Source organism: Siniperca chuatsi, linkage group LG6 (assembly GCF_020085105.1).
Source record: "Siniperca chuatsi isolate FFG_IHB_CAS linkage group LG6, ASM2008510v1, whole genome shotgun sequence".
Lineage (NCBI taxonomy): Eukaryota > Metazoa > Chordata > Actinopteri > Centrarchiformes > Sinipercidae > Siniperca > Siniperca chuatsi.
The window spans coordinates 10,753,505-10,766,460 of NC_058047.1; the positions used below are offsets into that span (position 1 = coordinate 10,753,505).

The window sequence follows — 12,956 nt, forward strand, 5'->3', positions numbered from 1 at the left end:
TATATTATGTCCCACCCAAAAAATCCAGTTTTAACACAAAGTACTCTAAATTAAAGACATTACCGTGACATTAAAGAGACAATTCAGTGCACGACTGTAGCTTGACCATTAATGACACTCACTGCTGCAGTTGAATTGGTCTGAATCCAGGCAAGGCTAAATGATTGTCCCCTCCAATCTCCTGGCCACACTCCAGACATCGGCCTCTCTGCATGGGCATGCCGCACTGCAGTGGAACATAGCAGATCAGATCACTTTGCTCAGAAATCAAATTTCTTATCTACTGTATGTTTTTACTGCTTCATGTCTGTAATCACTGGAACTGCAAAAAAATATCTTACCTCATCAACAAAGCATGGATGATTATTTGGACACACTGTGAAAAACAATCAACCATTAAAATAGGCTTAAATCACTTGAATTATTGCGACAGAAGATAAACTAAACTGAGAATTAGTAGGTGGGTTTATGTGATTCATTTAGCATTCAATATGATGATGCTAATCCAGAGCAATACAGATTATCCAAAGACTTTCAGACATCTGTTTTAGAAAATAAAATCTACTGTGAAGACAGAATGAAGAAATTAATACAGATTATTAGAGAAAAACAAGATGCAAATTATCTAGTAAATGAAGCTGCAAGAAACTATAATTTAAAATTTTATTTATAATTGAATAATACTTACCATACCAAGTGAGCTGCCCATAGCCTTGTTGTATGACTGCCTGGGCAACAGCTAACATGTCATCAGGCATTGTGGGTATAAATGCCCCCTGTAAGGTTTAATAACATGAAAACGTAAAAGTTGGCATGAAAGTAACATGTGGGGCTAGGGCTGCACAATATGGTAAAAATATATATCATATTGCGATTATTTTGACAGATATTACTTTTTTGCGATTCACGATTAGTGGGGATGATTATTTTTGCGTCACAATTTTCATTTTCACTGAAAAATATTAAAATCATGATGATGTGACATTTGTTGGGGTCTGTACCAAACAAATGTGTTTTCTTACATCTGGAGAACAAGATTTGTAGGCCAGGGCATCTCTGCAGCACCACAGTACTTCATTATCATGCTATTTTGTCACACATTTTACCTTTATCAACAAATTGCAGCTTCTGCGATTTTGATATTGCATTTGGCAATATTGCGATTTCAATAATATTTCGATTAACCCTATGTGGAGGTTGCGGTGACTTACTGGTCAATATGAAAGAGATTAAAACTTGTATTCACTTTATGGTCCTAAACTGTTTTGGAACAAAAATCCCCATCCACTGAAGTTTGAAAACGTATGTGTAAAGCACCTTAAAGTTGTAAAACAGCCTTCTGTCATTTGACACAGAGAGCATCTGAAATAAGGAGAGTTGAAATGATCTAGAAAGGCAGGTATCATACATGTTTACCTGCATATTTTCAGGAGACAGACCAAGTTGCTTGAGTGGCATCACCAGGAGGTCAGTCCCAGTGAGCAGCACAGCTGCCAGATGGATGGTCAGCTCGATGACAGCGTTTTCCACAACAGTATGACCAGGGTACATGGTCAGGGCTCCCAACCTGTTGTGAACCAAGGCTGAGGCAAAATCCCTTACTTCTCTTTGATGCAGATACCTTGAGCCCTGGATGAGCTCTCCAAATGCTTGGCATCGCTACAGGGAAGATATAAGATGTTATACAGTGGCAATAACCATTTTTATAGAACCATTATAAAACATGTAACACAATATCAGCTGAAGGTTGTCATATTTGGTTGTCATATGGTGTCATATTTGATCTGACCTTATTAAAGATGTTTTTTCATAAAATGTAATGATTAATAGGTCATAAAGGCTTTCACAATTTTAGCAGTAATTATGGTGTAACTTTCCAAATTTGTTACTCTGTTAGGTATGTTTTGTAATTTGGTGAGGGTTTTGTTTAATTTCATTGAATCTGCTTTTGCAACTTTGATTTACTTTTAATTTTGTTAACAGAAAATAATTTCATCATCATCACATTTTTGTGACATCTTGATACCTTTTTTAGATTTTACACATTTAGATTAGTGTTTTTGTCATGAGTAGTACTCCTCAGCTTGTGAAAACTGTTGCATGTCTGCTGTGGCTCTTGAGTTTAAATGTCTGAGAAAATAATTCTGATGACGTCATCAGGGATTATCAAGGGTATCAATCTTTTCTGATTTTGGATTGTTACAGAAAACCTATTTCTTTAACTGCATCCCATTTCGGAATGACAAATTCCCTAATGTGCAGGCAGGAGGTTCACGTTATTCCCCCCAGATCTCAATTCCCTCCACAAAAGTGCCCACACCAACAAGTGGAAGATTTTAATGCAGCCGCAAGGCACAATCCCTCGCTGATTGTGCTCTGCCAAGCTAGGAGCGTTGCTGCCTGATGGCGTGCTGATGTTTTTTTTCTTTGTGCCATCAGGTCCATCAATATTGAAACAATATCACTACTACATTTTCTACAGTACTTAGATTACTTTACAGTTACATGGCGGTGCAACATGGAGGACTCCATGGAAGAGGACCCCCTCCCTTTGTAGATAAGTAAGCAAATGAAGCTGCAATTTTCATAAGGAATTAACTGATCTCTGAAATTTCTTTGCTTGTAGTCACATTTTCAATTTGTGAATAAAGTCCAAAATCTATGCCAAGTTTTCCCAAATGAGATCAGTCCCTGTTCAACTCTTGGCTATATTCTATTGTCTCCTAAAGAGTGTTGATGTGTTACATATTATTCAGCTTCTGCAAAGGTGTATTTTATCACTCTTCGTACCTCAGGGGTCGGATGAAGACCTGTATTTGCTGATCTGTACAGAGTTGTAATCTCTCGGAAAAGTGCCAGGAGGATGAACATTGTTCGATTCCTTGGTGGCGCGGTGCATTTCTAAATCAATGGAAAACAAGCAAAAATTCAGTTGTGAGCAGCTATTATTCAGACTGAATGGCCATTTGGTCCCAGTATCAACTATGGCAATAAAACAGATCTTAGGTTTGACTATACAGTTTTAGATCTATATCTATCTTCCTACATTCCAGGCAGCCATTGATTTCCATTCTTTACCGTTCAGTATGAAAATTTGATTTGTGCAATCCATCGCAGTGAACATCACTCAACTTATTTTTGGTCAACATTATATCACCATTGCATGGTAATGCATTTTAAGTGCAAATTGATTTAAAAGTCTGTATTGGATTTCCTCACAACAATAATGGAACTATGGCACATATTAATTCAGACTTCACTGAGAGTGATTACAAGACTTATACAATACAGAAATGATTGGAAACCATGAATGTCTGGAATGGTAAAAACAAAGTAAATTTCCTAATACACAGCAGCAGTGTTTGCAAAATGATTACCTGTGATATAAAGTAGATGTGATTTGTAATAAAAAGAGTAAAAGATTAAAAATCACTTGCATGGTATTGTATAACTGAAAAGAAACAGCTTTCACATAAACTACCGATATAGACTGCGGGTTGAAAATAAATGTCCCTTACTTGTAGCAGCAAACAGTTAATTAAAATTATAATAATTAAAATAATAATTAAAATTAAATTTAAATACCTCGCAGACGTCTTCTATCTGCTCAACATCACCGTCCACTACTGCCTTGGCAACTGCATCCCTCACCGCCTTGTATTCCTCTCCATACACAAGATACTGGTCCATCATGCCTCCATCTTCATTCTGTTCACACCATGAATGGTGTTAGAGGAGCAAAACATGTTTAATATGTCCAAATATATGGATATTAAATGGGTTTGTGATGTCCTGGTGGCTCCGTGGTTCAGCAATAGTCTATTAACTGGGATGAATTTGACTCCATGGTTTGTTTCCATGTTTCAGTAAATGAAGACCTGCACTCTATTAAATGATAGTGTGTTGCTATGATTGGCCCCACTGGCTGCATCATGTAATAATGGTGACAGGTTTACTTGTTTTATGATTCATACATTTTTGGTAGTAGATTTGCTAATGAGTACCTGCTGATGGATTTCTGTAGGGAAAAGCCAGCTGAACATTGGTTGTTTCACCAGCGTCTGGACGGACTCCACACCCTGCCATTCGCTGAGCTTGCGGATCAGGTAAACGCGGTACCAATCATTCCCACTGTCCTTACAGAGCTTAATCACCATGTTCAGGAAATCTTCTGCTCCATCTGGGACATCATTGCCTGCAACAGCAATGTAGTCCAATAGACTCTTATTAGACTCTTAATAGACTTTTATTTTGCTAACTAATGCAAACTATCTGCAGCAGTGAAGTTATCTCTCACCACACAGATTGTCACTGATGAGCTGGGCAGCCATGGTGAGAGACAGACGCAATCGTGCAATGTGCTGCAGATGTTGAATAGACACTGTTGCTGGAACAGAAGTGACTTCAGCCAAAAAGGAACGCAGGAATTGTGTTTCATCGTTGTAAAATGGCTTCACCTCTTCAGTCTTGTTGCCTTCCTGAGGCATTTTCTCCCACATGGAGTCCTGCAAAGAAAAGATGTTAAAGTTAACTGTCATTTCAACTGACCTGTATCAGTAATGAGAAGAAACTGAAACAACAGTTTGTGGTACAGCTGTCATCCACAGTCCTCCAGAACCCTTCCTGTCCCATTCAGATACTGTATGGAAGTGGTAGGTCAAATCTGGCCATCTAGCAAAAATATTTGGCCCCCCTGACAAAGCTGAAGTTTTCACTTTCATAACTTACATTAAAACTTTTGCATGATTATTCACATATCTGTAGATAACAATGTAAATACAAGGCTTATAAATAAATCCCAAATATGACCTTGTAACGATCAATCAACATATCAATACCTTTTATTCTTAAATGAATCAAAAGAAATAAACAAACACTTAAGACATATAGACCTGCGTTTCCACAGCACCTGTACAAAGTTGGCCCCTCAATGCTGAAAACACTGGCCCATGGTTGAAGGTAATTACTGACCCCTGCTATAGTGTATCCTGTAACTGTCTTAAATAATGAGCATAAATAAAACAACTCCTTTAGACTTTCTCTACCCCGACATTGCACATATACATGCACATAAGACATAAATCACACAGAAATCAAATTAGGCCTCCAACATCTGGCCTCATTAATAATTTCATTACCATACAAATGGTTGCCCTTTCTGGCACTCAAACGCTCTGTAAAAAGTTAAAAGACCAAATAGTAATAAATGGGATATGTAATGTCCTCCTAGAGAAATAATTTGTTTTGGGAGCTCACACTTATTATAGACTCTCACAGCAACACAGTTTTATGCTGCTTCATAAATAGTTAACTGTTTTAAAAGGTTCCCCTGAGTTATTTTCTTTGTGAAGACTTTTGAATGTTTTGAAATCTTCAGTTAAATCTTTACATCTTTTAATGGTCCATGTCTACACTATTAAACATAATAAAACAGTATGGTCATCACTGTTTAAAAGATGTTTTACCTCCAAGCAGTTGATGTACAAGGCATAAAGCTTTGCTTTATCCTCCTCATCCACAAATCTGCTGTCTTCAACAGATGACAAATGCAACTGCAAATATTCCTGGACTTCATCAAAGCTGAAACACAGTTAAGTTCATCATACACATGTTACAATGCAGAAAAGCTTCGCAAGGTGAAGCAGAGGAGCTTAAATCTATTCAGACATTTTCTCATAACCAAAACCTTCAATGTGATTAAAGTAGTAATGCTGTCAAACTCCTCTGCACTGTTGCTGACAGAGCTGCCCTTTACATCCGACAGACAGCTCTAATTATCTACTATCATTTAAATTCTGATGTTGAATTTACATTACAGTGTCCCATTTAGTTTACTTACCTGAACTTCAGCAGCAGCTTGAGGATCACAGATCGCACGACCGGGTTTTTATCTGGGGACTCGTCAAAAGGTGACAGATCTTTGGTGTGAATCTGTTTATGTTCTGGTTTGAAAGATGATTTAGAGTAAATATTAGAAACAAAGAAAAAAAAGACTAATAATAATAATAATAACCTTAATTTATTAAAACTAGCAGATTGTACTTTGTACTATTTTGCATATAAACAGAAAGAGTGGCACAACATATGAAATGAAAAAAGGGGGGGATAAAAATAATAATAATAATTGTCTAAAAAACAACTTACATATATAAAAAATTGTATTAAGGGTCTACAATTATAGGAATTTATGTACAAACTGGCCAAAGCTGTCACATGAAGTGACAAATCAGGTTCATTAGAAAAGAAGGTGAAGAAAACAAAGAAGAGACTATGTATTTCATTTGATGTTTCTTTGAGAGGGAGCGCTACAGTAAGTGGTACCTGTCTCAACCATCAGATAGGACAACAGGTGGGTGATGACATCTCTGGTTGGTGGTGTGTTGTCCTTGAAGCACACGGTGGAGAGCAGATCAATAAAGAAACCATTGCAACGCCGCCTGAATTCTGCATTTTTCTTGATAGAAACCCTGCAGAGTCACAAAAATCAAATGCAACATAAAAATAAAAAATCAAAAGCAATGACATTTTATCAGTGTTTATTAGAACATTTCCAAATGTACTCCCCCAAAATTATACTCTGTCAGGGGTCTTTCTTATTTCAGTTCATGTGCTACTGTGGTTCTTCTGAGTGACATTGTGTTTCACAGCAACATCCATGAATCACTGACACACCCACTAAATGGTAAGCAAGTGTATTATGCACACACACATACAGTGCGCAAGCCACTTGCTTGCTAACCTGCCATAGAGGTTACTACACCTCTTTCAAAAGGAAGTGTCTGATGGAGTATTAAAATGCCATTTCTGCATGCTAAGCTGGATGGGTGAGGAGGACTGGTGTGTGCACAATAGCAAAACACTGAGTGATATCTGTCGCACTGCTCAGTGTTTGAATGCACATATATTTCTTTAATGGCAAACAGCTCATTAAACAGAGCTGCTAAGTATTGTGCAGTGCAAAAAAGGCTCCTGTGCGTAATAGTGGTGCACTGTGTAAAGGCCAAGAATCAAGTTCATGATAGCATACATGTCCTTGAACATGAACAGTTGAACCCTACGAGTTCTGCAGCTGCTATTCTGTAACTGATTCTGAAAAGAGTGACCTTTCACCTTTGGATTTTTACAGGTGTTAAATGGTATAAAATATATTCATAATCAAATTTAAAAGTCTCACCTGATATCTTCAGAGATATGTGGCTGAAAGTCATGTGGTAACTCCTGTCTGCAATTGGGACAGGAAGTCCGTCCTGCATCAAGGCTTGCCCTGATGCATGTGGAGCAGTAGATGTGATGGCATGGCAGCCCTACAGGGTCCAGAGGCTCCCTCATGCACACCACACACTGAAGTCCAAACCTTTATGAAAATGAAACCAATGACAATCAGATTCACTGAACTGTAGCTAAAGAACATTCATCACTATTTCATTCACAAAAACTGAACTGTCAAATTAACAAGCCCTTACCTGAAAATCTGATCATTTGCACCCTGCTTACAGGACTTCAGTACTTGAATCACAGCTTGAAAAGCCTTAATTGATTTTACATCTGAGTTTCCCTCCAGAACCTTAGAAATAGGTCAAAAACATTGGACATGCATATAACAACAGTCATACTTGTGATTTTTGAGTTGGCTGAACTTCATGTAAAATATAACACAGTAAAGTGGCAAAATGTGCCAGCAGCATGTGGACCATCGTGAGACACCAACATTCTCCTGAAGGTAGATGGGTAAAAAAAAGAACCTCCATCACACCGGATGTAGGCATTACTTATGTCTGTTTTTTGTAGAATATATTGGTCATTACAAATATACTCACCCTGCTTAAAGTTTGAATGTGATTCATGACCAGCGTTCTGAGCTGATTCTCGTCATTATGGAAACCCAACAACATGTGTTCCACAAACAATGAGAGGATGTAGATGCGCTTCCAGCCATTACTATAAAATATTAGAAACCATAACCACAGTTACTTTGCTGTAAAAATATATGCAGATTCACCGTACTCCAAGGCAGTATTTTACATCGGTGCAGGGTTTCCCAAGGAAATTGGTTAGCAGAGATGGTAAGCACTAGATGACGGCTTAAACAATCACCTCACTCATTAAATACGTGGCCTTTGCAATGTGAAATAGCACCTCTGCTAAAAGCCCAATATTGTATTTCATTAAAATGTAATCATTTCTTCTGACTTTAGCAGAAGTGCTCTTTATTTCAGGCGTGGCGGGCCGCCTCCACTATAAAACACTGCTGGAAACCTTGCTCTGCTGCTTTAGTTAAAACTGCCATTTTCATGTTATTCACTGAGAGATGTCTGATACCCAATTTGTAATATAAATCAACAAGCCCACAAAATGATTGAAGCATTATTTTCATCTCATCTGAGGATCTAGGAAAAAAACTCTGTTTTACTTTCTGCCTCTTGTAGTTGTTATAGTAACAGTAGTGATAAAGTTTTTGAGCACTGCAATGATTTGGGGAGTTGGGGGCTATATTTTTATCTGTACTATTCACAGTGCACATGATCAATTACTGTAAAAGCATGTCTGACTTTGACATTTTATAAAATATACATCCATCCAGTTTATAGATAGCTCATAGTGTTAGTGACGGGGGGCTAGAGCTTATTCTAGCAAACACTGCTGAGTATTGCACTCCCATTCCTGTGCATCAGCATCCTACCTGACATCATGGAGTCTTTCTTTGCATCGTTCTCCATATTGGTTGATCTTAGGTTGAGAGCAAATCAACTCCAAAGAGGTTTGCAGCCTCTTCACCTGCTTCAGCCAGTGCTGGCAGAGAGCATCAGTATCTAAATTAGGAGACTCCAGAGCTTCAACACATGCCTTAGCTGCATGGACATCCAAAACCTACCAGACAGCAAAACATTTTGGAAGTGATTATTCAGTATTTTTGTAAAAATTAAAACATGTGAAAAAAATCCCAATAATGTAAAAAATATCCAAATAAAAGCTATTCAGAGATGACGAAATTAGAGGGTTTTCTGCCACAAAAAGCGTTTACTAAAGGTCCTCTATGGTTTGAGATTTTTGCTTACTTAATTCTGTTCTGAGGAACTAAATTAAAACATCACATTGATAACTAGTGAATTTTGAAAGCGTATCTACTTTCCACCATTGTATCCTGCGGAGCACCATATCAGAAAATCATTGACATTTTTTTATCTCTAAGCATCTCTGACACGCTTGAGTACAGGAAAAAACATAACATTTTGCATGATTTACTTTGTTTAGGGTTATGTCAATAGTTAGTTGTAGTATAAAGCATGAATGTGTCTCAATGACAAATTAAAATAAAATTTGAGCATCACCAGCCTCAAGTTTGTACAATGGGTATAAATTTGTTTTATTTTTGAGGTCTGAGAGGTATCCTCAGAAAATGTTGCAGAAATTTAGAAATGTGTTTACCATCTCTGGACAATGTCTACTGTGCTGGTTTCTACGCAAAAGAGAAACAACATCAGGCTGAAGAGATATCATCCGTGAGAGGTTCTGAAGACGACTTTGGTAGAAATGGTAGGCAATGTGGATGTGAGGAAGAGAAAGGTCATCTTCATCTCTTTTTCGTCTCCGTACTTCATCAATGCAGCTGGTCAGGGCCTGACACAAGAGCTGAGGAGTAAATGCACAAGTAGATTACATTATTTGTTTTTAACTACAGCAACGTTAATGCTAGATTAAGTTAAGGAAAGTTTGACTGAAACATTTAAAAGGTTTGCTGTGAACCAAATGATAGCATCACAAAATTAGAAAAAGAAAATGTAGATACATGGTTGATGTTTGTTTATGCACCAGTGAGTTTAGTTTAATTTTCTGCCACTGCCAGACATGTGTAGCATCAAACCACAACTGTACTAACTGGAGTAATGCCTTAATCTGTTTAGAACTGAATTACTGGTGTACATTTAACTCACTGATCAAACAGATGTATTGAGAATTAGATATGGGCTAAGGATTGTAGTATCATAATTTTAGTAACATTTTGAGTTATAGTCAGTTACATTTTCTCTCAGTTAAGATTTAAATATTTAGTAATTTGAGCATCCCATCTGGACAGACCCAAGGGCAACGACATACGAGTTCAGAATGCATCTGCAGTTTGCAACAACCAGCGTGGCTTGAAAATCTACCAGGCCAAGATGAAATGTGTGCAGATGGTGCAAGCATCACAGTGCTCAGGAGCCACTCCTTGTGAGATGCAGGAGGAGCCAGGCCCGGAGTAACCCCACAGTGCCTACAAATGACACAAGCCTCAGTCCCATGCAGAATATCGGAACACCATCAGGTCAAGTGGCCTCAAGCCAGCAAGGAGAAGGAGCGGCTCCAGTTTGATGAAGACGCTGACTCCATCTTGGAAGCAACTGCCGAAGGTCATGCTGATTGATGCCTCAAGACGATGACCACCATTATCGTCAGCCTAGCAGCTGAGACATTTGGGCTGGAGGAGAAGAAATCAGCAAAAAAAAACCTACACCAAGAACAAGAGAGCAAAAGATCCACCAGCTCAGGCAGGAGCTGAAGAGCTTGAAGTAGCGGTTTAAGGTGGCAAGCCAGGAGGAGAGAGGAGCTCTCTCAGAGCTGCGCAGGTGCATCACAAGATTGTTGAAGTATTCTACAAAGAGTGTATTTCAATATGTATCTACTATATAGTACAAAGGATCAGAAAACTACAAATCCCTGTAGAATGTAATATAATATGAAAGTGCAAAAAAAAAATCCGTCTTTGTAGAGCAGTATACAGTAGTGTTCTGTTTTCATCAAATCTTTGTCAAATATATCTATGCTAAATTTTTGAGGCAGTGGGATGTTAAATCAGATTGTTGTATTGACTGCACTGCTTGGATTATTGTAACACTAGAGAAAATCACATACAGTAAAATGTTTTTAGGAAGTGAGAGTAGTGGTATTACAGCTAATGGACAGTCTATTGAGCACTATATTTTCCCTTACCTGCAATTCTTCATCTGATGCCACTTTCATGGTCATGGCAACAAAATCCTGCAGGTACCGTTCGAAAAATTCAGTCTTCTTTGTTTCACTCACATTTTTGGCCATGTAACTGCCAAGTGGAGTGTTCAAGAACAACTCTTGGAAATGACCAAGTGAATGATCTGCAAAGAAAAGTTGAGAATGCCACGGATGCGTTACGGTTCAATCTAAAGGAGAGAACTTTCAAGTACAAAGCTAGTACTTTAAATGTTCAGCACATTTCCAGGACATTTGATAGTTACTTTCATGCCTGGATGTTTGCATCATGAGCCCATCCAGGAAGTCTTTGATCCACCAGCTGAAGGGCATGAGGCAGCGCATAGTGTTGCCACCTGTGATATGGCTTTGTACCATCAAGACACTGGAGCTGTTAGGAGAGGCAGGATGCAAATATTGTGAATGTGATTTTGCAAGACAGACAAATCACATTATTTATTTTTTAGCCCAAACAACTTCTAGCCAGTGCTGTAATTCACTTGAATTCACTTCACTTGAAATTACTTGCATTTTCTATAGAGTCAGAAAACAAACCATTCAGAACTGGCTGCCAGCAAAAATGGGTTTATTACAATGCTTCATTTTTAAAACCATAGCAAATGTAAAAAACTGACTTAGACATCATCAGTAAATCAGAAAGCATTTGTGCTGAATAGATACCATTGTCATACAACTAAGAGATACTCACTTGCTTTCCACCCTCACATAAGGTACATGGAGCATCTCTTTGCTCCTAAATATCTCAAACCATAGGTTCCTGATGTCATCGCACTTAGTCAGCAGAAGGTCCAAATTGCAATCTCGGTCAATGACTGAGACCAAGTTGGCTAGAAGTGGTATGACAACTGCTTGGATTTTCCTCCACAGTGTGTGTCTGTGAGAAATATTCACATGACTTTCTTAAAAATCAACCTTCATATGCATATGCATATCGCATATTAAAAATGACAGTTGAGAAAGATATAGCATGTCAGTTCAAACCAAATCTCTTTACTGGCAGTGATTAACAGCTAAACAGCTTGTTTAGTTGAAGTTTGCAGCGGTACATTTTACATTTTACACCACAGCAAAAATAGATTTAAATAAGTGATAGATAAAGATTGTATGTAAATGTAGCAAAGAAAAGGGTTAGGTAGACTGCTAAAGTAAAGGATGTAAAGGAGAGACCTACAGGAACGTTCCTCCCTCTTGTAGAGCACTGACATTAGATGCCTCCCTTAAAACCCAGCTCTTTGGATTGGGGATGCTGGCCTCATAGTCCTCTAACAGCAAGTGGAGACGCTTCCTCACAATGTTTGCAAACACACCTTAAAAACAAAAATCATTTACAAAAACCTTTTCCAGTATAATGCATTTTCACTGCACACAGAGTAGATGTGTATAATGATGGCCTGATATCAAAAGATTACCCAGAATGACTGATTTTCTAACCTTGTGTCTGACTTCCATCAAGAAGTGTGAGCAGGTTCTCAACTCGCTTAGTGCTGAGTTCTCCACTGTCTGCTGCATCTCTGAGCATGCTCACTGCACTCTGCACACAGCTCCTGATCAGATCTGTTATATCAAACAAATCTCCTAAATCCTGCAACAATGTAAAAAAAAAATTAACAACAGCAGTCCAGCGTCTGAAAAAGGAAAAATATCCTAGAAGTTAATCCGCTAACACAGTTCAGAGGCTGTGAGTAACTGACTAGCATGTCTTCCAACTAGGGGCCAGATAGTCTTACTTAGTTAAGTTATTCAATTAATCTATGAATGAATGAATAAACATTATCTGAATGAGTTAAAATTCTGAATCTATGAGGTGCTTTCCATCTACCAACTAGTGCCCATATGTTTAAAACATCCTACAATAAGATCTAAATTCAAATTTTGCAGTCGGGTATCATTTTTTAATTCAATTTTGAATTAAAGGTAGGGTATGCGATTCTGGAGAAATCCAATACCATGAT

General features: G+C 38.0%; 1 protein-coding gene across 2 annotated transcripts in view; it reads right to left on the minus strand.

Moving 5' to 3' along the window:
• LOC122878117 (E3 ubiquitin-protein ligase rnf213-alpha-like) overlaps positions 1 to 12,956 on the minus strand; it is a 52,256-nt gene that overhangs the window by 10,848 nt on the left and 28,452 nt on the right. For both annotated transcript variants that reach the window (XM_044200473.1, XM_044200474.1), the window contains 21 exons: positions 12,436 to 12,586; positions 12,176 to 12,311; positions 11,693 to 11,878; positions 11,250 to 11,374; positions 10,969 to 11,129; positions 9,427 to 9,630; positions 8,681 to 8,868; positions 7,818 to 7,938; positions 7,464 to 7,564; positions 7,175 to 7,354; positions 6,322 to 6,467; positions 5,840 to 5,942; positions 5,466 to 5,580; positions 4,298 to 4,505; positions 4,005 to 4,195; positions 3,586 to 3,708; positions 2,791 to 2,901; positions 1,417 to 1,659; positions 689 to 776; positions 342 to 376; positions 123 to 226 (listed from right to left, as the gene is read on the minus strand). In XM_044200473.1, coding sequence (XP_044056408.1) covers positions 123 to 226; positions 342 to 376; positions 689 to 776; positions 1,417 to 1,659; positions 2,791 to 2,901; positions 3,586 to 3,708; positions 4,005 to 4,195; positions 4,298 to 4,505; positions 5,466 to 5,580; positions 5,840 to 5,942; positions 6,322 to 6,467; positions 7,175 to 7,354; positions 7,464 to 7,564; positions 7,818 to 7,938; positions 8,681 to 8,868; positions 9,427 to 9,630; positions 10,969 to 11,129; positions 11,250 to 11,374; positions 11,693 to 11,878; positions 12,176 to 12,311; positions 12,436 to 12,586 — 3,020 coding nt within the window. The remainder of the gene's footprint in view (positions 1 to 122; positions 227 to 341; positions 377 to 688; positions 777 to 1,416; positions 1,660 to 2,790; positions 2,902 to 3,585; positions 3,709 to 4,004; positions 4,196 to 4,297; positions 4,506 to 5,465; positions 5,581 to 5,839; positions 5,943 to 6,321; positions 6,468 to 7,174; positions 7,355 to 7,463; positions 7,565 to 7,817; positions 7,939 to 8,680; positions 8,869 to 9,426; positions 9,631 to 10,968; positions 11,130 to 11,249; positions 11,375 to 11,692; positions 11,879 to 12,175; positions 12,312 to 12,435; positions 12,587 to 12,956) is intronic.